Source organism: Columba livia, chromosome W (assembly GCF_036013475.1).
Source record: "Columba livia isolate bColLiv1 breed racing homer chromosome W, bColLiv1.pat.W.v2, whole genome shotgun sequence".
In the NCBI taxonomy this organism is placed as follows: Eukaryota; Metazoa; Chordata; class Aves; order Columbiformes; family Columbidae; genus Columba; species Columba livia.
This window is the reverse complement of record NC_088641.1, coordinates 1,697,652-1,718,862: the sequence shown is the minus strand read 5'-3', so window position 1 is coordinate 1,718,862 and position 21,211 is coordinate 1,697,652. Positions and strand designations below refer to the sequence as shown.

The 21,211-nt window shown below is 48.9% G+C and overlaps 2 protein-coding genes across 4 annotated transcripts in view; one reads left to right on the top strand and one right to left on the bottom strand.

The window, feature by feature from the left end:
* Positions 1–857: 857 nt before the first annotated feature.
* On the bottom strand, positions 858–8,115 carry LOC135577032 (RNA-binding E3 ubiquitin-protein ligase MEX3C-like). Its single transcript, XM_065044637.1, has 2 exons — positions 7,448–8,115; positions 858–3,758 (listed from the first exon to the last, which is right to left on the bottom strand). The coding sequence occupies exons 1-2, from the start codon at positions 7,965–7,967 to the stop codon at positions 2,548–2,550; spliced, it is 1,731 nt and encodes a 576-aa protein (XP_064900709.1). The 5' UTR covers positions 7,968–8,115; the 3' UTR covers positions 858–2,547.
* Positions 8,116–8,225: 110 nt separating this feature from the next.
* The window catches only part of LOC102097274 (netrin receptor DCC), a 412,480-nt gene continuing 399,494 nt past the window's right edge, over positions 8,226–21,211 (top strand). For all 3 annotated transcript variants that reach the window (XM_065044619.1, XM_065044617.1, XM_065044616.1), the window contains exons 1-4: positions 8,226–9,743; positions 10,963–11,149; positions 18,997–19,061; positions 20,326–20,777. The gene's annotated coding sequence lies outside the window, so the exon portion shown is untranslated. The remainder of the gene's footprint in view (positions 9,744–10,962; positions 11,150–18,996; positions 19,062–20,325; positions 20,778–21,211) is intronic.

Here is a 21,211-nt window from a genome sequence, read left to right as displayed (position 1 = left end):
GCTCTTTGGCTGCTTGATTTGATTCTTGGGTGGGAGTTTTGAAGCCATTTAATCGCGGTCACATTCTCCGCAGCCACAACTGAGGGGCATTGTTGGATATTTGAGGTGTTGGGTGAAGCTCTTTGGCTCCATAAGTATCGTCAAGGGATGTGACCAAGGACACCCAACGTGGCAGTGGCAGAGACATGTCACCAAACACCATCATTAACCCAAAATCCATTTGTTTTCTTCACCCCCAGCTCCTTTATTCCCTTTAAATTTTACTTCCACCCCCCAAAATCTTGATGCCTCGGTGGTCCCATCATCCTGCTTTTCCAGGTCTATAGACACAAGAATCTTCCCTAAGCGTCAATAAGGAATTTTTGGTTCTAAGGAAGGCAATTTATGCATTTTTTGCTTAAATTTAAACCATTTCTTTGCTTGGGAAAAGCCCCTGATGGAGTTAAGATAAAAGTCAAGCTTAAAATTTGATCTGGAATTCAACAAAGTTGCATTGCCATGAGGAAAAGTTACAATTCCAGGTGGATTTACTCCCCCATCACATTGAAGAATCAATTCAACGGGGCCAATGGGAGGTTTTTAAGCCCGTAGCTGTTTTACACGAGTCCAAAATGATCCGAAATAATGGAGGTTGGACGATGATGAAGGTGCAGGTGAAAGACCCCAAAACACAACAAAAAGAGCAGCTATTATTATCTATATATTATATATATTGATTCCCCCCCTTTAGTACTTAAGAGGGACCAGTGGGGCCCTCTAGAAGAACCAATGGCAGCCTGGAAAATACGTAATTAATGGAAAAACGAGGTTATTTCCACGGTAGCGAGAGGAATTGCGACAACCACGAGAGCGAAACATTCCAGTTAATGGAAACGAGTCTTTATTAAGTAACTTTTAATATCAGAAAAATAAAACTCTTATAATTCTCTTTACAGCAAATATATAATATCAGTGCTTTGGCCGTCATAAGTTAAAGGCCCTTTTATCATAAAATATATGTTTGTTTTTTTTTCGGCTTTACTTGAATTTATAATCCCTACGACCGCCCTACATATACATAACAAAAAGTGTAGTAAAATTAGCAAATACTAAACTAATTGGATAGTCTGATCGTTAACGGTTGTGGTTTCTACAAAGGGTACACGCACCTAACGGCTGGCGATTCCTTGGCGTATTAGTTGCCGTGTACGAGGCGCTAAAATACAAAACACATGCGGGACGAGGGTTCGGGTTCGTTCGGACCTACAGGATTAAGTTTCAATACTGACGCGGAGCTATTAATTAACCTACAAGCAATTAGCATGAAAGGTGCCCTCAAGGCAACTCTTCGGCTGAAAGTCGCAAAATAAAAACCGTTCTTTGTAAACTTGGTTTTTGATACGAAATGTAACTCTTCAAGTGGAAATAAAAAATAACATTTTCTGTATATTTACTAGTTCAATACACTTTTTTTTTGTCTTTTTTTTTTTTAATATAATGACAAAAAAAGCTTTTTCTTGGGAAAATAATGCTTCAAAAAATAGAAAAGAATCCACCCGGACTCCACTTTGTGTCTTTTTGTTGTTGGTTTAATATTTGCCAGCACAGATTTGGGAACGTACTGAGGATGAAAACGCTGGAAACATCCACAGGTTGAAATGTAAGAAGCTCCAAAATACTTATTTTGGCTTATTTTTATTCTTTATGATTGGAAAGACGTCAACTGATTGTAGGGCCGATGTCAATAATACGGGGACACGTCAACTCTTTGTTGTCTTTCCTTTTCCTTCCTAAAAAGAAACTCTACCTTGAGATACGTGCAAGAAAAAGACGGAGCCAACGTAAAGATGCTTCACAATTGGAATCCTACGCTAAAAAACTGTAATTAAGAACAACTCGATCGGCCTAACGAACGGAATGTCAGCGGGAATCGTGTCGCCAAGTTGTAGGATGAAGCCAACCGGGCTTTGCCACGTGATACGGGGAGGAATTAATCAATCGAGATATTCCTGATCCTACCGCAAAATGGAATCGCGTCGGGGCAGCTTCGCGCCGTGATTGATCAGCTGAACGTCGTCCACGTCGAGAAATCAAACGGCGCTTTTGAAGGATACACAAGAAAGGGATTCGCAACGAGAATTAGGCCTAAGTTGTCGCGCAAAGCAAAAAGAAGAGTCATTCCCAAACCTGTTTGTTTCAAAACTGGCAGTGTAAAGAAGGCAGCGTTGGAAGTGTTGCTTGATACATCGATAATGCCACAAACCCTCCGCGGCAGACGGGTTATCGCGCTTCCCGGATCCTTCGGAAAAGCCGGAGAAGCAGTGCGTTATTTCGTGTAAACCGCTGCAAACCCGGCGCCGCCATCTCCTCCCGCCGAGGTTTAGTGTTAGCGTAGCAGCCTTTTGAGAACGTCGAAATCTCGCAGAACAACTTCAGCCTAAATCCCAAGAAAAGCCCAACAGTCAGAATTCATTAGGAAGTTTACTAGAGGGTACCGTGACACCCGTGACTCGTAAAGAGTTTACCAAGTCCATATATAATAATATCTATATATATATATATATATTTTTAAGAGTGAATTTGGATTGCCTGAGTAACAGCCGTCTGGCAAACGGGACACGCCGGCGTTTCCTTTTCACAGATCTTGTTGGCACACTCCATGCAGAAGAGGTTGTGGCCGCAGGGGACCAGGGCGGCGATGACTTCGCTCTCGAAGCAGATGACGCAGTCGTGTTTCCGGCGCGATTCCGGGGGGGAGCTGGAGGTGGAACCGCCGTTGGAAGAGGAATAACTGTTGGTACCGTTGGAGAAGGCGGGGATGTAGATGGGGAGGCCGCTTGGGTGGGCGTTGGGTGGGTCGCTCCTCGCTCTCCTCGCCAGAGGGTGATCCAGGTTATCCGGAAAAGTGGGCGACAAACGAGGAGTAGACGGTTGGCTCCCTTGGCGCTGGGGCTTGGCGTCGCTACCGAAGCCGGACAGAGGGTTGACGGGTTCAAAAGGAGTCCAAATGGTTTGGGAAGGCGGCGGTAAGGAGTCGTAGACGGGAGAATCGACGGCGAGATCTTCCGTGCCCACCGAAGGCAACGTTTCTCCAAACCAGAAGTTGCCGGCGCTGAAGGGACTCGTCGGGCTGAAATCGGCCAATCTATTGCTTCCGAAATAGGAATCGGTGGAGCCGCTTCCCAAGGAGCTGGAGCTATCGTTGCGATAATTGGAGATCATCCTGGCGCGGCCGGGCGGGACGGGGTTGGCCGCGAGCCAGGCGGACCCCAGCGCGCCCCCCTCGAAGCTGACGTCCGTCCCGTTGAAGTGGAAATCGTTCTCCTCGTTGAGCTCCACGTAGTTGCCGGTGCGCATGGCGATGTGCATCTCGATCTCCTCGCGCGCCCGGTCGACGTTCTCGGGCATTCCCGTCACCTCGAAGACGGGCTCCTTGTCCCGGCTGGGAGTGACTATGTAGGTGTGGGTTTGCTGCTGAATCCTTTTGATCGTGGCTCCTTTGGGTCCCACCACCAGCCCCACGACGCGGTAAGGCACCCGGACTTGGACCGTCGTCTGGCCCGGCAGGTTGGGGGTACACGATAAACCCCCCAAGGTGGGTCCGTTCTTGTTGCGCGACGCTCTGATCATGGAGAAGTGTTTGGCGGCCGAGAGGATTTCCCTTTTGGCCATGGCGACGTCTTCCTTCCGGCCGGTGACGACGAAGACGGGTTCTTCCCCACGAACGGGGGTCTTGATGTACGTGTTCGTCTTGGCCCTCAGCGCTTTGATTTTGCAACCTGTCGGAAGGAAACACAGGTGAGTTTAGCGCGATGTCCAAGTGTAGAAAGCCACAAGAAAAGCGCCTATTTTAAGCGGGTTGGGGAGCTGGAAGAAACCATGGGGTGAAACCAGAAGCGCTGTTTCTATCTCCACAAGCCACACCTGAGAAAGCGGCAACAGCTTCTGCCTCTCGCGCTTCCAGCAACAAACTATTTCAGCAACATTTTGGGGGCTTTTAAACCCGTCACCTCCTCAATTACTGTTAGACGGTGAATAAATTTGAATGGCTTTTTCCCTCCAACACCCGCTTTCATGATTACCCCATAAATACCAGTCACTTAATATTATTGTGTATCCTTATTTCTAAAATCCTTTAAAAAGAGTCAAGACTCGCAAAAAGCAAATTAATAATTCCCAAGTGTATTGTTTTCCAATTTATGACCCAAAATGCGATACCGGCGCCGTTACAACCCAAAAGTTACGACAACAAGTTAGCGAACCTGCCCGTGTTATATTTCCATATAACTCACGCTATATATCGTCACCTACACCAAATTCCCCGCTCAAAAGTGCCGCTAGAGCTGTGTTTTCACACCCAAAATTCCACAGTATATTATTTTATATATGTATATATTGTCAAATGAACCAGAAGGTGAAAAGCAAGAGATGTTGTGTCTTTGCTCAAAGGAACAACAGAGAATTTGGTGCAGAATTATTGGTATCGGTGATGGAAACCGAGAACCTGCACAATATTAAGGCCTCATGAACTTAAAGAAACACCTGAAATAAAGAGGGAAATGACTGAAATAGGAAACAAATGCTTCACTTAGAGCTTTTGGGCCTTTTCTTTTGATTTCTTTGTTTAGAACAAAGTTTCTCTTCTAGAGCACAATGTACTAGAAGAGAAAGTAACTAAATGAAACATGAAACTACGAGTATTCTTAAGCATTCAGTTTATATATATATATATATATATATATATACATGCAATTCAGACTCGTTAGTTTTTTGTGCTCGCTGCTTTGTACAGGTCAACAATTAATAACCAAATATTGGCAGTATTATTACGATCACAACGCATCGGGACGTAAAACCAGACGTATATTTCTCTTCGAAACGACTATAATTATCGTACCGTAGGACATGGATGTCCAGTCCCCAGATTCGCTCCAGCATTGGTTTAGTTTAGTGATAACTATTATTTAGTTGATGCTAATTACCAGCTTTTCCCGTCTCTAATTTACAGGGCGACCCGAAGCAAAATGCTCTTTTGCTCCAGCGCCCGCGCGCAGAAGCAAAAAGGCTCATGAAATATGCATCCAAATGTTATTTCGGTCGCAAAGCGGATCGGTCGGTATCGATTTAATCGGCGGAACGGGGTGATATCATCGCTGCTCATACTCAGCTGGGCTTTGGAGGCCGTTTCGAGCTCCCCAACTATTCCCAAAGGAAGAGACGCAGCATTTAGACTCCAGTGGTGTCTTAGGGAGGAAACACCACTTAATCAACAATATAAACCCTTTGAAAACGACGCTCGGTGGATAATCAACACGTTGGTGAATGTATTGCTGAATATTCCACGGCGACTCAGCGCCGGTTGGATCCAGCGAGTCCGAATTCACACCGGCCCATGCCACGAATGGAATCCGGTTTTCCTGGCTCCCCGGCACATGCCTCAGCAAGAAGAAAAGGCTCCGAATAGCTTTCCCTTTGTTGTTCACCTTGGAGATGCCTCCGCTCCAAAGCCTGGATTGTGTTTTATTTATTACTGGTATATTACGCTATCCCAACCGGTGGCTGCCAGCCTTGGGGGGGGGGGAAGAAAAGGTTGAGAACTTTTCAAGGTTGAAAAAGCATTAAAAACCACCCAAAATTCAGAAATACTATAGATTTTCCTTTTTAAAAAGGGACACTTAGTATTCATTAAAAGAAAATATTACTTAAGCCTTTTCCGGTGATGTCAATGCAGATCAAACTCAGCGCTCCTGCTATTTCAGGCCTGCAAACGTTTCTTTTTATACCTCGCGAAGAACATAAACTAAATCTCAGCGAAAATCCATCAGGAGTAACATTCCAATTGCATCAGCCTTACATAATTAGATATTAAAGTATTACAGCACGGAGCTGGCAGAAAACTCGAGCCGAACGGGTCGGGGATAACGCAACCGGCTGGGTGGGATGTGTGTTAAATAGACATGGGGGTTCATTTTTGGGGAGGAGAAGGAGCAGCTTAATCGAGGAAACCCGGCCGCGCTTTGCAAAGCAGGTGGACGAGAGCACAAGAGCCTCCGGGCCTAAAAACAAGACGCAAAGAGTTGTATTTCTAAGAAATCTGACAAATATTTAGTGGAACTAATACAACTTATATCCCCAAGAAGTCTCCCCGAGCTGGAATTTTGAGGGTGGCTTTACACTTTGCTTTCATGCAAATCTCTTTTGTAGCCTGGATTCTTTTATTCTAATATTTTATCGCAAGCCAAACAGATAAGAAATAAGCAGCAAATGGATCCTTCAGGAGCAACGATGCTATTTTTTTAAAGCAAACTCTATGATCTTGTTTTTAAGCGAGTCCAAGTCCTGCGAAATACCCGACGGAGAACAATCCTGATGTGATGGATCCTCCAAGCTCAATAATTTGGATTTCACTTTGAGAGGACTGGAGAAATAACTGGTTTCAGTTCTGTTTCTCACCCTCATGAGACAGAAGTTTAAAGACATTAAACCACTATTTCTTTGCTTCTGGACAGAATGATGTGTCTGCATTAGATACCTGCCAAGTTCTGTAACGTGGGGTTTGCTTCTCCTTTAACACACACAGCCCAAAATGCTAAAACCTGGCCTTAACCGTAGGAAGTGAAAATATAAACCCTGCCTAAGCCTTGGCGCTCGGTACCGCTTTGTTTTCCACCCATTTCACTAGTTCTTCTCCCCTCCAGAAAAGGAACAAAAGCCACATTGATGGAGGCAGCAGCACAACCGCTGCTTATCTGAGCCCATCAGCAAACGCCACCCAGCACCCCCAGAGCGAGAAACAACGTAGAAAAGGGAAGGGGAAGAGCGCGGCGACTTCATCGTCTGCTTCTCCACACCTACGCTCGCCGCTGCTATATATAAAGCGCTTGGTATATATATAAAATCAGGCAGAAAGCCGGCGAAACGTCATCTTTGTAACTCCACCACCGCCGCTCCCGCCGGACCGCATGGAAGGGCCAACGGTGAACGTGACACGAGTGATGTGACCTTATCGTCACGGCGCGACACAGCCCCACGGGGCGCGGGAGACGGCGACGGGAAGACACAGCCCCACAGAGCTGGGTTGGTTTTTGCAGAAAGAAGAGGGTTTTCATGCCGAAAAGGGCTCCGAGAGGTCTCGCTCTGCCTGGGGAAGCTGCAGGACAGCGCAAAGTTAAAGCCCTTCACCCAAAAGTCTTCGCCAAACATGGTCCAAAGTTCCCCCGGCGAAAGGCGGCACCAGAGCCCGAGCTGAGCGTCACCGGACACCAAACCCTGCGCCAACACCTACCTGGACGTGGCCACGTTCTACACAGCTTAAAGTACCAACCAAAGCTTTTGGGTTCGCAGGAAGGAGCAGCAGCCCACGGCGAAGCCAAACTTTAGGCCAGCAGAAGCTCCCACCGAAGCGACGGGGACCCCCGGCCCGCGGCCCGCCCGGGTTTTGGGGCCACCCCCCGTGTCCCCCACTCACCCTGTCGCCCCACGATCTCGGCCACATGCTCGGAGCTGGGCACGGGCACGCACTCGGTGGTGTTGACGCTCTTTCTGCGGAGCAGGGCCGGCTGCTCCCCGGCCCCCCCGCACGCCTGGCCCAGCAGCGCCGCCATCGCTCCCCGCGGCCCGGCCGCCGCCTCCCCCGCATCGAAGGGCGGCGAGAGCAGCACGGAGCCCAGCGGCAGCAGCGCCTGGGGGGGCGAGGAGGACGAGGGGAGAAGCAGCAGCGCGGCCGCCTCCTCCTCCTCCTCCTCGTCCTCCGCCAGCAGCGCCTCCTCCTCGCCCAGCTCGGCGTCCCCCTCGGCCGCCTCCTCCGCCCCGCCAGGCCCCGGCTCCCCGGGGGGGTCCAGCGGTGCGGCCGCGCTCGCCCCCCCCCGCCTCCGGGCGCGCAGGTCGCGGAGGCCGAGGCCGGCGAGGCGCTGCTGGAGCAGCAGCAGCGGGGGGGGCTCGGCGGGCTCGGCGGAGGGGGAGGCGGCGGCGGCGCTGCCGCTCGGCATGGCGGCGGGATCCGGGGGGATCCTAGCGGCTCCGCGCCGCCATGGGCACGGAGCGGGGCGGGCGCGGCCTGGGCGCTGGGGCCGCGCTGCTCAGCGCGTCTTTTGTCCCATGGCGCTCCCGGCGGCGGCGGCCGCGGGGAGGGAGGGAGGGAGGGAGCGGGGGGGGCGGCCGCGCCATTGGGCGGCGGAGCCGGTTCCTGGGCGGGACCGGGAGGGCGGGCGGTTGGTCGCACTCGGGGGGTGCGCGGGGGGTTTGTGAGGGAAAAACAGCTCCGCGTTTGGGCGTTTGTGGTGGTGAAACGGGGGCGAGCCCGGAAAAGATTAAGAATGAAAAGAAAATCGGAAGGATTTAAGGGTTGCACAGCGCCTCCGGGGGGGTGGCAGGGAAAAATTTCCTCATGGCGGGCGTTGGAACAGGCGGCCTGGGGCTGTGGTGGAGTCGCCATCCCTGGAGGGGTTGGGAATGCACAGACGAGGTTCTCAGGGACACGGGGCAGTGCCGGGGGTGGGTTGTGCTTGGCCTTGAGGATCTTAAAGGTCTTTTCCAACTGAAGTGATTCCTCATTAGTGTTTATAAATATGTAAAGGGTGAGTGTGAGGAAGATGGAGCCACGCTCTTGGTGGCAACCAGTGACAGGACAAGGAGCAATGGGTACAAACTGGAACACAGGAGGTTCCACTTAAATATGAGGAGAAAAAGTTGGGGAATGACCTATTAGAGAGCAGTGTAGGGGAAAGGGACCTGGGGGTGCTGGGGACAGCAGGGTGACCATGAGCCAGCACTGGGCCCTTGTGGCCAGGAAGCCAATGGTACCTGGGGTGGGTTAGAAGGGGGTGGTCAGTAGGTCCGAGAGGTTCTCCTGCCCCTCTGCTCTGCCCTGGGGAGACCACACCTGGAATCTTGTGTCCAGCTGTGGCCCCTCAGTTCCAGCAGGACAGGGAACTGCTGGAGAGAGTCCAGCGCAGCCACCAAGATGCTGCAGGGAGTGGAGCATCTCCCGTGTGAGGAAAGGCTGAGGGAGCTGGGGCTCTGGAGCTGGACAAGAGGACACTGAGGGGGGACTCATTCATGTTTACAGATATATATATATATGTATGTATATATCTGTACATATATATATATATATATATAGAACAAAGACCTGAAATCGCTTCCTGTTCTTCAGCCACCCAGGATTCCTTCCTTTCCCGGATTGGACAGCTCAACATTTCCAAAGATTTAATAAGGCTTAGCAAGCAATAAGTGTGTTTGAATGCTTGCAAATGCAGGTATTCCCATGCAAAACAATGTCACAGTCACAATATTTTTCAGGTAGTCTAATTTATGCCAAGCTTCGTTTCAAGTCATCATGTAAATGATGTAGAAGATATCCTGGTACAGCCCAGAGGCATGACTATATATTTAAGCCCACACCAGCGGTGAAAACACCGGTTTTAGAGGCTTCTTGGGGCTCTGAGACAACATCAGCGCCAACTGAGCAAGAGAAAATGTGGTTTATATCTGTTTTCAGGTGGCCGAGCATCTGAACGTGGCTTCCTACAGCGACCTTCGGCCGTTCGCTTCGTCACCCAAACGACCCGGCGCAGCGATGTTGTCGTGACATCACCTGCCATGGAAACAGCTGTTATCTAATATATTCTGATAGATTTCTGAGGTCAGGAGAGAGCGTTACCATCATCTGGCTTGACAGTTGCTACGATCGATTGGGATATTTTGGGCTCCAGCCAGCGGCCGGCGAGGGTCAGGAAGGACTTTTTCCCCCCAGTGCACAATCAGTGAGTGTTTGTTGGGTTTGGTTTATGAGTTTGTTTTCCTGTTTTGGTTCTTTCGTTGGATTTTTCTAGGGGAATAATCCGAGGCCGGTTGCATGTGGTTGTGTCCAGAAGCTGGCGCTGATGTCTTCTCCTGGAGATGCTGATGCGCCGGCGAAGCTTCGGGGTATCATCTCTGCCCCCCTCCCTGCTCTATTGACCCAGGACCTGGGTCAGTCCCATAGGAGATATGGGATCAGAACGAAGTTTTTTCCCCAAATTTCATCAGAAGGGACTTTTTGCTGCTTTTCATAACGTGTGGCGCAGGGGGCCGGATCTGAACCCCAGACATGGCTCGTGTGGCGACGTACGACGCTCAACCACCTCTGACTCTTCAATCCATCTTCTTTTTTGCCCGTAACACCCAAAACTTCCATTTCTGGAGGGAAAAAAACATCTCACCCTAGCAAGAATCTGTCCCTGCAACATAACAGCGAGAAACTGGGTGGATTACAGGGAACGCGAGATGAGGTTGATTGATCTAATTGGCTTTATTAACCTGAATGCTGAGGAGTGATTGATACTGGCCGTATTATTTGACCTTCTGATTTATTCTTGGCTGTTATCGGAATGTAATTCTCATGATTAGAGTAGAACGGAGAGCGGAGGAGTTGGGTGGCCTGGCAGCAACAACCCAGGAATGTGGGAGTTCGCTGTGTGTACTGAGAATAGAAATACCCAGATCAACCCCGAATCAACAGCTACGGACTTTACATATGTAATTCTTATTATAATCCTTTCTCTTCCAGCGCTCTCATAATGATCTTGTTGCATAAGGAGGGAGTTTTAATGGGGTTAGAGAAGGGAAATGTTCAAATCCATTGACAGTGAAAGGCTTTGTGGATGGTGGACCACCCTGCTCCCTTCCTAAAGCCAAGGGTTTATATATATATCTATATATATATATATGAATTTAAATTACAGTGAGTTCCTTCATTCCAGGTGAGCGACAAAGCGTCGCTGGAGCGCAACGGGAGCCCGGCCTCGTGTCTGTTTTGCGGCAGCGAAATAATGCCTTGCGCTTGACACTCCAGCTGCTGTTTTACACCTCGCTGGCTTTAATCTTAGGAATAAACAGTGTGCTAATTGTCGCAGCTTTCAGGGCAGCGGGGCTTTGCGAGGCAGCCCAGTCACGCCAAGGATTTAGGTTTATGTAATTCGGTTTTCTTTCTGGTTTTTGCAGACGCGGCCTCTGGCCATGGGTGTGAAACGCCGTACGTCAGAACCCGCTCGGTCCTTACGCCGCGGAGCATCCTCCGTGGGCGGCGGAGCCCGTCGCACCGTCGCGACGCTCCGCCGGGAAGCCAAAACAGCTCCGGTAGAAGCCGCCGCGACGCTCCGTGGACCTGGCGTGGCCAAAGCAGCGGAGGGTAAGTATACAACTAAAATAGTTTTAGCATGTATTGATACAACCAGAACGCGGCTGGTGTTTGCCCGTGTTTCGGTGTGGTTTTATTCTCTCCCTCCCCTGCGCCGCCGTCTCCTTCTCGCGGAACAAACCCGAACGCGCCGTCTCCTTCGCTTTGCCGTTCAGCTCCCCCTCCCATCTGCTCGTCTCCGTGCCATATGGTCCTTCTCTCCAGCGCTGGCTGCTCCTCCTCCCCTCTGGGCATCCTCATCCTCGCCGAGCCCCGGCATTTTTCTTGCAAAGCTCGTGATGTCCCAGCTCCTGGGATGATGGCCGGATTGCAGCTGGTTTATCTTCAAAACCCAAGTTTCCAGACCCGGGCCTTGCATTTATAATATTTAGTGCCTTGAGAGTTTTTAAGCTGATCAGGTGGGATTTCTCCTTGATCTTCGAAACCTGCTAAGCTCTCTGGCTGCCTTTTCCTCTCCGTTTCAGGGATATTCTCTATTTCCCTCATTCTTTTCAAGTTTCTGCTGACTGGCCAGCTCTGCACTCCACTTTGGGCTGGATTTTAATATTTCATCGCCTCTTGTTATTTAACAACCACCCTGAAGAATCTAATCTTTCTCCACCAGCTAGGTAGGCATCCAGCTTCTTCTGCAATGAAGGATTAAGCAGGAGGAGGTAAAACAGCCATCCCTACCCACCTTTCTTTTGGCGAACACGTTTTATTGATTTATTTTGGGATAGTTCCTGTTGATTTAGGATCAAAAAGCCGGGCTGTGCCCGTGGAAGCTGCGGCGGCAGCAGGAGATGGGCAGCGTGGCGACGGGTTGTCCTGTCTGCTAGGGACTGCGGTCCGGCCAGATAGACAGAAAGCCATCCAGACGAGCCCTTCACGCCAAGGAAGTCACGAGTTTTGGCTTGTTCTGCTAATATAAGAGTATATACGCACAGGTGCTGGGGAGTTACGCTTTTTGAAGGCATTTTCTCTGCTCTTGGACGGCTGGTTGGAGGAGAAGCCACCGCACGCTGCTGCATCCCCGCAGGAGAGCGGCCATCCCAAACCCACCATCTGCCGCTTTGTTTGTGGATGCGGCGGCTTGTTTTTCACACTTACAGATGGCTCGAGAAGTTAAATCAACTTGACACGGAATTTTTCCTTTCCTCCTTGTATTCAACAGTCAAAGTCGTAGATCTGGAGGTTGTTTTTTCACCCCCAATCTGGCCTGGACTTGCGCTGGTGAGAAGACACAATCCCTTGCCTGTTCAAGCAACCAGCAGAAACCTGGAGTGGTGCTGGCCTGTTTAATCCTGGTACGGATCAGTGCAAAAGAGACGTGAGATTAATGAGATTGCACCAAACTAAACCCCTTTTGCATGGTGCTGGAAGACGGAGGACTTCTTAACAAGGAGATATTTACCCTAATATTAAGGAAGATGCATAAACTTACAAATATACAAACTAGTAGTGAGGTGGAGTGTGACCTGGCTGAAGGGAAGAAGCCAGAGAGTCGTGGTCAATGGGCAGAGTCCAGTTGAGGCCTGGATCTAGTGCAGTGCCTCAGGGGCAGTGCTGGGGCCGGGATTGTTCAAGATATTCATCAGTGATTTGGCCGAGGGAATAGAGTGACTGTCAGCAAGTTTGCTGGTGACACCAAGCTGGGAGGAGTGGTGACACGCCAGAGGCTGTGCTGCCATCAGAGACCTGGACAGGCTGGAGAGTTGGGCGGGAAAATGTAATGAAATAGAACAAGGGCAAGTGTAGAGTCTTGAATGTGGGCAGAACAACCCCAGGTTCCAGTGTAAGTTGGGGAATGAGCTATTAGAGAGCAGCGTAGGGGAAAGGGAGCTGGGGGTGCTGGGGACAGCAGGGTGACCATGAGCCAGCACTGGGCCCTTGTGGCCAGGAAGCCAATGGTACCTGGGGTGGGTTAGAAGGGGGTGGTCAGTAGGTCTGAGAGGTTCTCCTGCCCCTCTGCTCTGCCCTGGGGAGACCACACCTGGAATCTTGTGTCCAGCTGTGGCCCCTCAGTTCCAGCAGGACAGGGAACTGCTGGAGAGAGTCCAGCGCAGCCACCAAGATGCTGGAGGGAGTGGAGCATCTCCCGTGTGAGGAAAGGCTGAGGGAGCTGGGGCTCTGGAGCTGGACAAGAGGACACTGAGGGGGGACTCATTCATGTTTACAGATATCTAAAGGGGGAGTGTCAGGAGGATGGAGCCAGGCTCTTCTGGTGACAACCAGTGACAGGACAAGGGGTAATGGGTTCAAACTGGAACACAGGAGGTTCCACTTAAATTTGAGAAGAAACTTGTTCCTGGTGAGGGTGGCAGAGCCTGGCCCAGGCTGCCCAGGGGGGTTGTGGAGTCTCCTTCTGTGCAGACATTCCAACCCGCCTGGACACCTTCCTGTGTAACCTCATCTGGGTGTTCCTGCTCCATGGGGGGATTGCACTGCATGAGCTTGCCAGGTCCCTTCAACCCCTGACACTCTGGGATTCTGTGATTCCATAATAACATCATGGTGCGTGTAAAAACAGTGATTTGTGATGCTGACTTTACACAAATAATTTTGGTTTTAATGACAACGTGGATCCAGCGTCGCCTTCTCCCTATTTTGTTCTGCTAGAGGATGTGTAAAGATTCCCCTTGGCTTCAATGGGATCTGCACATCCCTGGGAGGTTTGGTGTGTAGACGAGTTTGGACTCTTTCTCATGCGTCTGGTGGTATTTGGGTGAGATATCTCATTTTCAGGCAATAATCAGGAGAAAAATAAGTTTTGAGGTGAGGGTCATGCCTTTGGGCCTTCTCAGCCGACCAAGCAGAGGTGGAATAGCTTTTAGCAGGATATACACTAATTGTAGCATCATTTTGGTTAGAAAAGACCTTTAATACCCTTATGGACATCAGTGTTTCAGTAAACCGTGAAATTTAACACCCAATAGCAAATATTTCCACACGCTGTTTTCTCGTAGCGGATGGAACGGTGAGGAAGAAGAGGAGCAGGTGGGTGCTGCTGTTTAAAAGCTGATGGTTTTAGAGTGAAAAGCAATTTTCCAGCTCTAGAAATGAATAAAAGCAGTTTTTCTCTGCTCCTTTCTGACTGTGGGACGGCGGACGGAGCGTGAACTTGTCCGAACGGCGCCCTGAGGATGGAGCCGCTGGCGACGTGCTCTATATATTCCCTGCACGCTTTACACGCTAACAAGGTATTTTTATCTCAAACTTCGACGTTTTCCTACTACATCTGTTCCATCTCTGGCTCCATCTCAGCAGGAGAATAAATATAAACTCTGGTACTGTAGCGTTTTCCCGCAGGTGAAGCCGGGCTGAATATATAGCGCTATAAATCTTACTTATTTTACTTATTAGGCTTTTACTTATTTGGAGTCCTTTGACAGCAGCCAATAAAGATAGTTCCAAACAGAGACAGCTGGTATTAAAGTGTGCTTGACAAGCAGAAATAAATACAATTAATTGAAATAGAAAGACCTTCTGCTTTGTGGTGACAAGCGAAGAGCTTCACTTAAAATGGATCGGCTGCCAAGAAGCCAAAAAGAATTAAGAGGTGCCGTAAGAAGCCGGGGAGGTTGTTTTCTCTTGGAGACTTTGTTTTAATGGACAACGCTGTTCCTGTACCTTATCTCGCAGTCGCTCTTGTGCTGGCAGGAGGAAATAACTGTGCCTTCTACCACTTTATCTGAGATATATAAAGAATCTGAGCAACAAACCAAGTTTTCTCTCCTTGGACAATCGCCTCGCTCTGCCTATAGGAAGAAAAAGATACACCCTAACAGCCGAAGATAACGGGGTGAATAAAGGACAGATTTAAAACAAACCATAAATACCCTAAAAAAGGAACAAGCCATATGTATTCTATTCCTGACCTCTCTCTACTGAATGTAGCCTCAACCTGATTTTATTTGCTTTGGTCAGGGGTAAGTTAAAGCCTCCTTATTTGAGCGCAGTATTTTTAGATCCAAAATACAGAATGCTCGTTGTGGGTAGTGGCCTTGCCCTCAATTTGTTTTATTTTCCGTCTCCGTTGTTCCGCCGCACTATAATCATCTTGCGGCTTGTGTTCACGGTGTCCTTATATTTACCGTGCAACGTGCTGATTAGTAGCTCGGAAAATACCCGACATGTTTCCACCGCCCGGCACGGGAAGCGCTTGGTTGGCTCTGGAAAAACAGCGAGGCAATTAAAAACCAACCCTACTTATTTCGTAATTAAATGAAGCGCCGCCCATATGAATTTCGCATGGAGTGGGTGAGGAGAAAAAAGGGCGTTCTGGGTGGAAAACGGGAGTAAATTTGCCCTCTCCTCTTCCGTTTGGGACTTGGCATCTTCGAAGGTGGCGTGGTGGTGGCCATGGAGAGCTGAGAAGGTGGTTGTCCCATCCTGGGACCACGTTCAAGGGTTTCCACCCGCCCTCGAGCTTCTGGCCGCTCCGTGAGCAAATCCTCATCCGTCTCCATCACCGCAGTGATGTGCTAAGTAATTAAGTGGTTTGAGTTCCAACAAGAGCACGATAATCCCGTCCTGGAGCGACGTTTCGTGTCACGACACATCCTTGCACACTCCCTGGCAGCTGCTTTTCTCCTCGGACATCCAGCTCATCAACAAAACTTCAAACGAACAGCGCTGTAGGCTCCAGTCCTCAGGAAATGACAACCTGAGTGTGCGGGGAGGGATCGCAGCACCAAAGCTGAGCCTAAGGAGGCAGAGACTGGCTTTAGCAACAGCTTAAGTAACGTCAGGTCCACCCCGGCTGCTCTGCGCTGGGCTGGTTCTCCAGCCACGTCCGCCCGCACCGTGAGCTCCTCTCCTGCCTCCTACATCCCTGACATCCAAACAAGGTGGTTTTGAGACTCCTCATGGGTGCACCCTTGGGCAGGGTCCACCTACATCTCTTTTCCTGGGTGAAATCCCAGGAGATAAGTCCTGGAATCACTTGGGAAGGCACAACTGGGACCTTCTCTGGAGGAGGGTGTCGGGCTGAGCCCGCGTTCTCCGGCGATGCCGGGAGAAGGTCACACCACGGCGTACCGGAGACTTTACTTCTACCTGCGCGTTCCTTGGTGAGATGGAGATGAGTTCCACAATCCTGATGCATTATAAGCTTTTTTTAGTAAATTAACTCATTTAGAAGGTAATAACCCACAGGATATTCTTGAGGAGTATCAGTTTTGACGTTTGACAGGATTTCTCTTATCTCCTTTAGTCTTGTTACAGGGATCACAAGTCCGATCGCTGCGTGATGCACTTGAGCCGAGTCTTAGAGATTATTCAACCTAAAAGTGGGATTTTCTGTTGGCCGATTACCCCATGAAAAAGGTCGGTATGTGGCAGTCTACAAAGAATAATGATTTCTGTCTGTAACTGCATACGGGGAAAGCCAACCGCACAATGTTGATGAACAGTTTTGGAAGCAGATAAATGTACTTCTCATTTGTTAGCATAATTACCGCAGCTTTGCATAGCACTCAGCCGGTAATTCCTTTCTCAACAGATTATAAGTCTTAAATAATTGTCCTGGAAGATTAATTCCTCCCCCTTGTATTTGGCCACTTCTCTGAAGCGTGTTTGCAGAACTCGGTTGGGCGTCATTAACGTCCCCGCCTGATTACTGCGGTCATGTTGTGATCTATAAATGTCCCTCTGGAGCGGCTCCGAGTGTGAAACATCCATCTTCCTCTTGTAATTACATCCTCAGGGCAGGAGCGCGGCTTCACCCTCCCAAAACAACCTACTACCAATTCGCAAGCTTTACGTTTTGGGTGGACACCCTGTCTGCTTGAAAAGAGTCCATCTCGTCGTCCTTTCCAAATTACGGTTGCGAAAAAGAGGTAGAACGTAGGAGATTGTAAATGTGAGGGTCTTAATCTTCTTTGCAACTGCTTTTAGCTCTTCCTGCAGTCAGTTGTGTGTAGGAACAGTTCGATCTATGAAGCTCAATGTGAACTTTGGATCAAGAAACCTCCCTGAAATGTCTAGGCCTGGTTTTCTTCTTTTATTTCCTCTTTCTCATTCCCACCACCAACGTTAATATCAAAGCATTAGCTGCTCCAGCTTCTCTTCCACCAATAGGAGAAACAACAAAGTCCCATTTCTGTGGTGGACCAAACCAAACCAAACCAAACCAAACCCAAACCTGTGGCTTAATTATCTGGGTTTGAACACCAGCCTTGTGGGGTCTTGGCTTTGCCTTTTTAGTGCCGGGATAGCGCTTTAAATCCAGTCTTGGATCAGTTGTGTTGCCATCAGGAGAAGGTCTCCAACCTCCTGTGAGCTGGGAGTCCCTCGCAGAGAGGGAACAAGCTCTCTGCTGAGCCACACAATGCAATTTGCTTTCAAAAACTGCTTTTCAACGGCTTTTCTTGGGCATTTGCTTAGCTAGGTGTGTGTATATAAATAAACCGCAAGTGTGAGACTGCAAAGGCATGTGTCATCTTCTCCCTTCCCCCTGATTTTCGCGGTATTGCTGCTCTCTTTCCCAATTTTACCTGCTCGCTGTGGACTTTTGGGACAACCTCTCACCCCAGACAACATCCCCATCAGCTGACGGTTTATTTATTACTGAATTTAACCTCACCCAATCTGGCAATTCCCCCTTTTCTCCACCTTTCCAAGACCTCAAAGTACCAGGTTTCTCTTGGGGTGGCCGTGCTGGAGCTGAATTAATAAACAGTTTTTCAAAGCCGGGTTTCATTAATCTGTTGTGCCATTGCTGGAGCTGCATTTGCTGTCAAACACAGTTTTGAGGTTGATGATGGGGAGACACGAGGTGCCGGTGGCCCTGTCATCCCAATTCCTTTATTAAAGCAGGTTGGGAGGATGCTCAAGGATCTCCAGGAGAAGGGATGGCTGATGATGTTTTGGGGCTGGATGCAGCGTCACTGATCCTCCACAACGTTAACTGGGAAGGGTCTCCATGGATAAACTTCCTGCTCGTTATTTGAGGCGACTCGAGCAGGACTCTGTGCTATTTTGTGATCCCTCACTAGACGAAGCCTTTGGGTGGGATTTGATTGTTTCGAGCCGTAACTGCAGCGTCAGCGAGAGGGGGTTTTATTTTTAACGACGTTACTGATTGCGGCTTTTCCTTTGAGGCCGAGCCGGCTCCGCGTGGCTGTTCCTCTGTCACACGTGGGTGACGCTGAGCTGGCTTAGAAATGGCTTCTTTTCCTTCTTTGCTGCTCATTTCACAACTGGTTTCATCAGTTTTTTGCCAAGAGATTTGCCAAGAAAATATCTTTCTGGCCTTGGAAATCCAGCAGGAAATATCGGGGGGTCGATGTTTTTGGGGCACGCTGTCGTATGGCAGCACCCACGTCGCAAGGCGCTCCCATGGGGCATCAGAGCATGTTGAAGCTCTTGCTTTACCCTTATCTACTGCTTTAAAAGATGTAGATTTGAAATCCAGCTACCACGTTGACTTTGGGTCCCTTTGAATAGGGGGAGACATGACAAGGCCCCACGGTCCCATGGGACCTGCCCTGTTCTTACCCCACAAACCCAATTTCCACCCCCAGAGCGATGACCCTGCAATATTAACTCTTCGTTTCTCCACTTCCCAATAATAGGGATATTTTGCTTATGAAATGCTTCTTTCCTTTCCACTTTGAAGAGTTTGTTTCCGATGCGAATATGAACATTCTCATGGAGTGCTGAAATGATGGAGAGGCGAGCTGCTCTCTGCTGATTTTCTTGCTGTCCCCTCACCACCTCCAGCAATTTTTTCTATATGTTCACCATATTAATCCTACTAAATCTCTTCTTTCCTGCACAATAATTCAAGCACGCGCTAAGTGCCGGTAACAAATGTTAAACCTCACATCTGGGACAGAAAATGTTCATTTTTCTAGTTGTAGGTAGAAGAAACGGAGCAAAGAAAAACAGAGAGCGTGTGGGACGGTCACAGGACATACAGGTATACATTATATATATTTTATATTATTACTATATTTTTTTCATTTCATTATAGAAGTAGCGGGCGGATTCATCTTCATATTAAACAACTATCACCATTACACCTTCTAAGGTGATTTCCTCATTATCTTCAAGTCCGTTAAATGGGGTGTCTTGACATTAGGGGCTGAAAGTGAGAAGCTGAGATTTCTAGGTGTAATTTATCTCATCCCGTGGAAGACTGAAAATAGATTAGATGAATCACTCCCTAAAAGCACCTGTTTCTCTTCGCTGACTAAAGGAATCAGGGGCTGATTAGCTCTGATGGAGACATCCACGCCGCAGGTACCTCGAGTCGCAGGAGCTGAATGATAAAGTCTTTATGTTCCCCTGGGGCCCCATTGACCTTTTGACTCAGCGACTTGCCTGAGCATCAAGTCAGCAAACCATGGGAAAGCGAGAGTTCATTTGCAATAACTGATTTATTTCCAAGGCCTTTATTCCACTGGCAAGCGTTAACGTGATGTTGGAGGCTGCCGTGGTCGAGCGTGCATCTGGCTTTTGTCTCCTGGAACGGTAATAAGGTGTTTAATGATGTGTCAAACGGCAGTTTCATCAGGTAAATAGGGCAGTGTTGTCCAGAAAAAAGAAGTCGTTTCGGGTAGAGAGTAGGAAATCACCGCCGGACAGTCGTCATCTGTTGAAATGGAAACAGCGTTGAGCGTGTTTGGGGGTGTCATGGGATGGCTACTCAGCCAAGATTAAGAAAAGCCCAAAAGGGCTTTGCGGGACAGGGCTAGAAACTGAAAGGATGTCGGCAAATCGGAGAAACGGTCCCACAAGTGATGCGGTGCTATAAAGGAGGGTAAACGCAACGCACGTGAATCAGTGATCCGGTGTGAGATGGGACATAATGGGAGATGTGAAGGCTTGGGGGTGTCACGGTGCCCAAATGACCCTCTGTACTGGAGGTGACTGTCACCCTGGGCTGCCCATTGAAGCATCTTTTTGGCTCCTCTGGGCATCCACAAAAGAAAGATAAGGCACCCATGGGAAGAGCAGAGCTCATTTTATCCCACCCAGGAGCCACCACCAGCGCAGAGACGCATGTGTTTCATTAACAATTTGCATTTTCTAGATCTGCCAACTGATCCCATTGCACCGCTGCAAGGGATGGAGGTGGGTAAGAACGATTATCCCCATTTTCATGGGGTTAACTGGTTTCCGAAGGCACCGCGGTGGCTCCGAGATGTATTTTGCTTCGTAACGAGGTTTTTTTTCCCTAGCATTAGCGCAGCATCGTTGACCCGACGCTTGACGACACGCAGGCCTGGCCGAGCTCTTGACGGCTGTGTTTTGAATGGCTCGGCAGTTTATCCGCCTACCATGACAGAGCCGTTTTTTTGGGGGGATGGATGACTTTGAAATGTGCTGCTCTGGCGAACCGACGCAACGACTGCTCCATGAAGTCGTTATCCCGCCGCGCTGGGAGATTTCAATTACCGAAACTGATAATTACTGCCAAGGATGAGCCAGTTGTAACGAAGGAATTTCTCTCTCCCTTCTTGTGCCTCGGAGTTTTGCTTCTCCCTCCGGTTTTGCTTCCCCGTTCCTTTGAAAAACACGAGCCAGGTTATTAACTTCTTGGTTTCTCTTCCTTCTTTGGCCACCAGAGTGAGTGGTTTTGACATCCTCAGACGTGCCGTGTCGTAGTTGGGTTCCTCCGTGGGCAGATTTGGTAAGATGCTAATGGGAGGAAGCAGTTGGAGTGTCTCCTGCTGCTTTTTAATGTCTCTATTTTGCATTTGCCGTAATTGTGGATCTTTTGACTCAGCAGCTGAGTCAAAAATAGATGTTAAAATTCTGTTTGGTTTAATCAAAACAAAATACTTGGTCGTATTCCACTTTGTGTGCGCCCAAAGTGTTTCTTCTTTGCATGGCTGAGCCTTTTAGAAACCTTATTTGAGATAAAGCGCATCCATTTCAGAATTCAAGTAGCATCTTCAGATAAAAAACAAACATGAAATTATTTATATATATATATATGTGTGTGTATATATATATATGTATATATATATATTTCCCCTTGGCTGCAGCTCTCAGTTCATCTTGATTTAGGCTTAGGCCTGGTTTTAACCATCCCCCAGTTTTGCTGTTGTCCTGTGTGCTCTT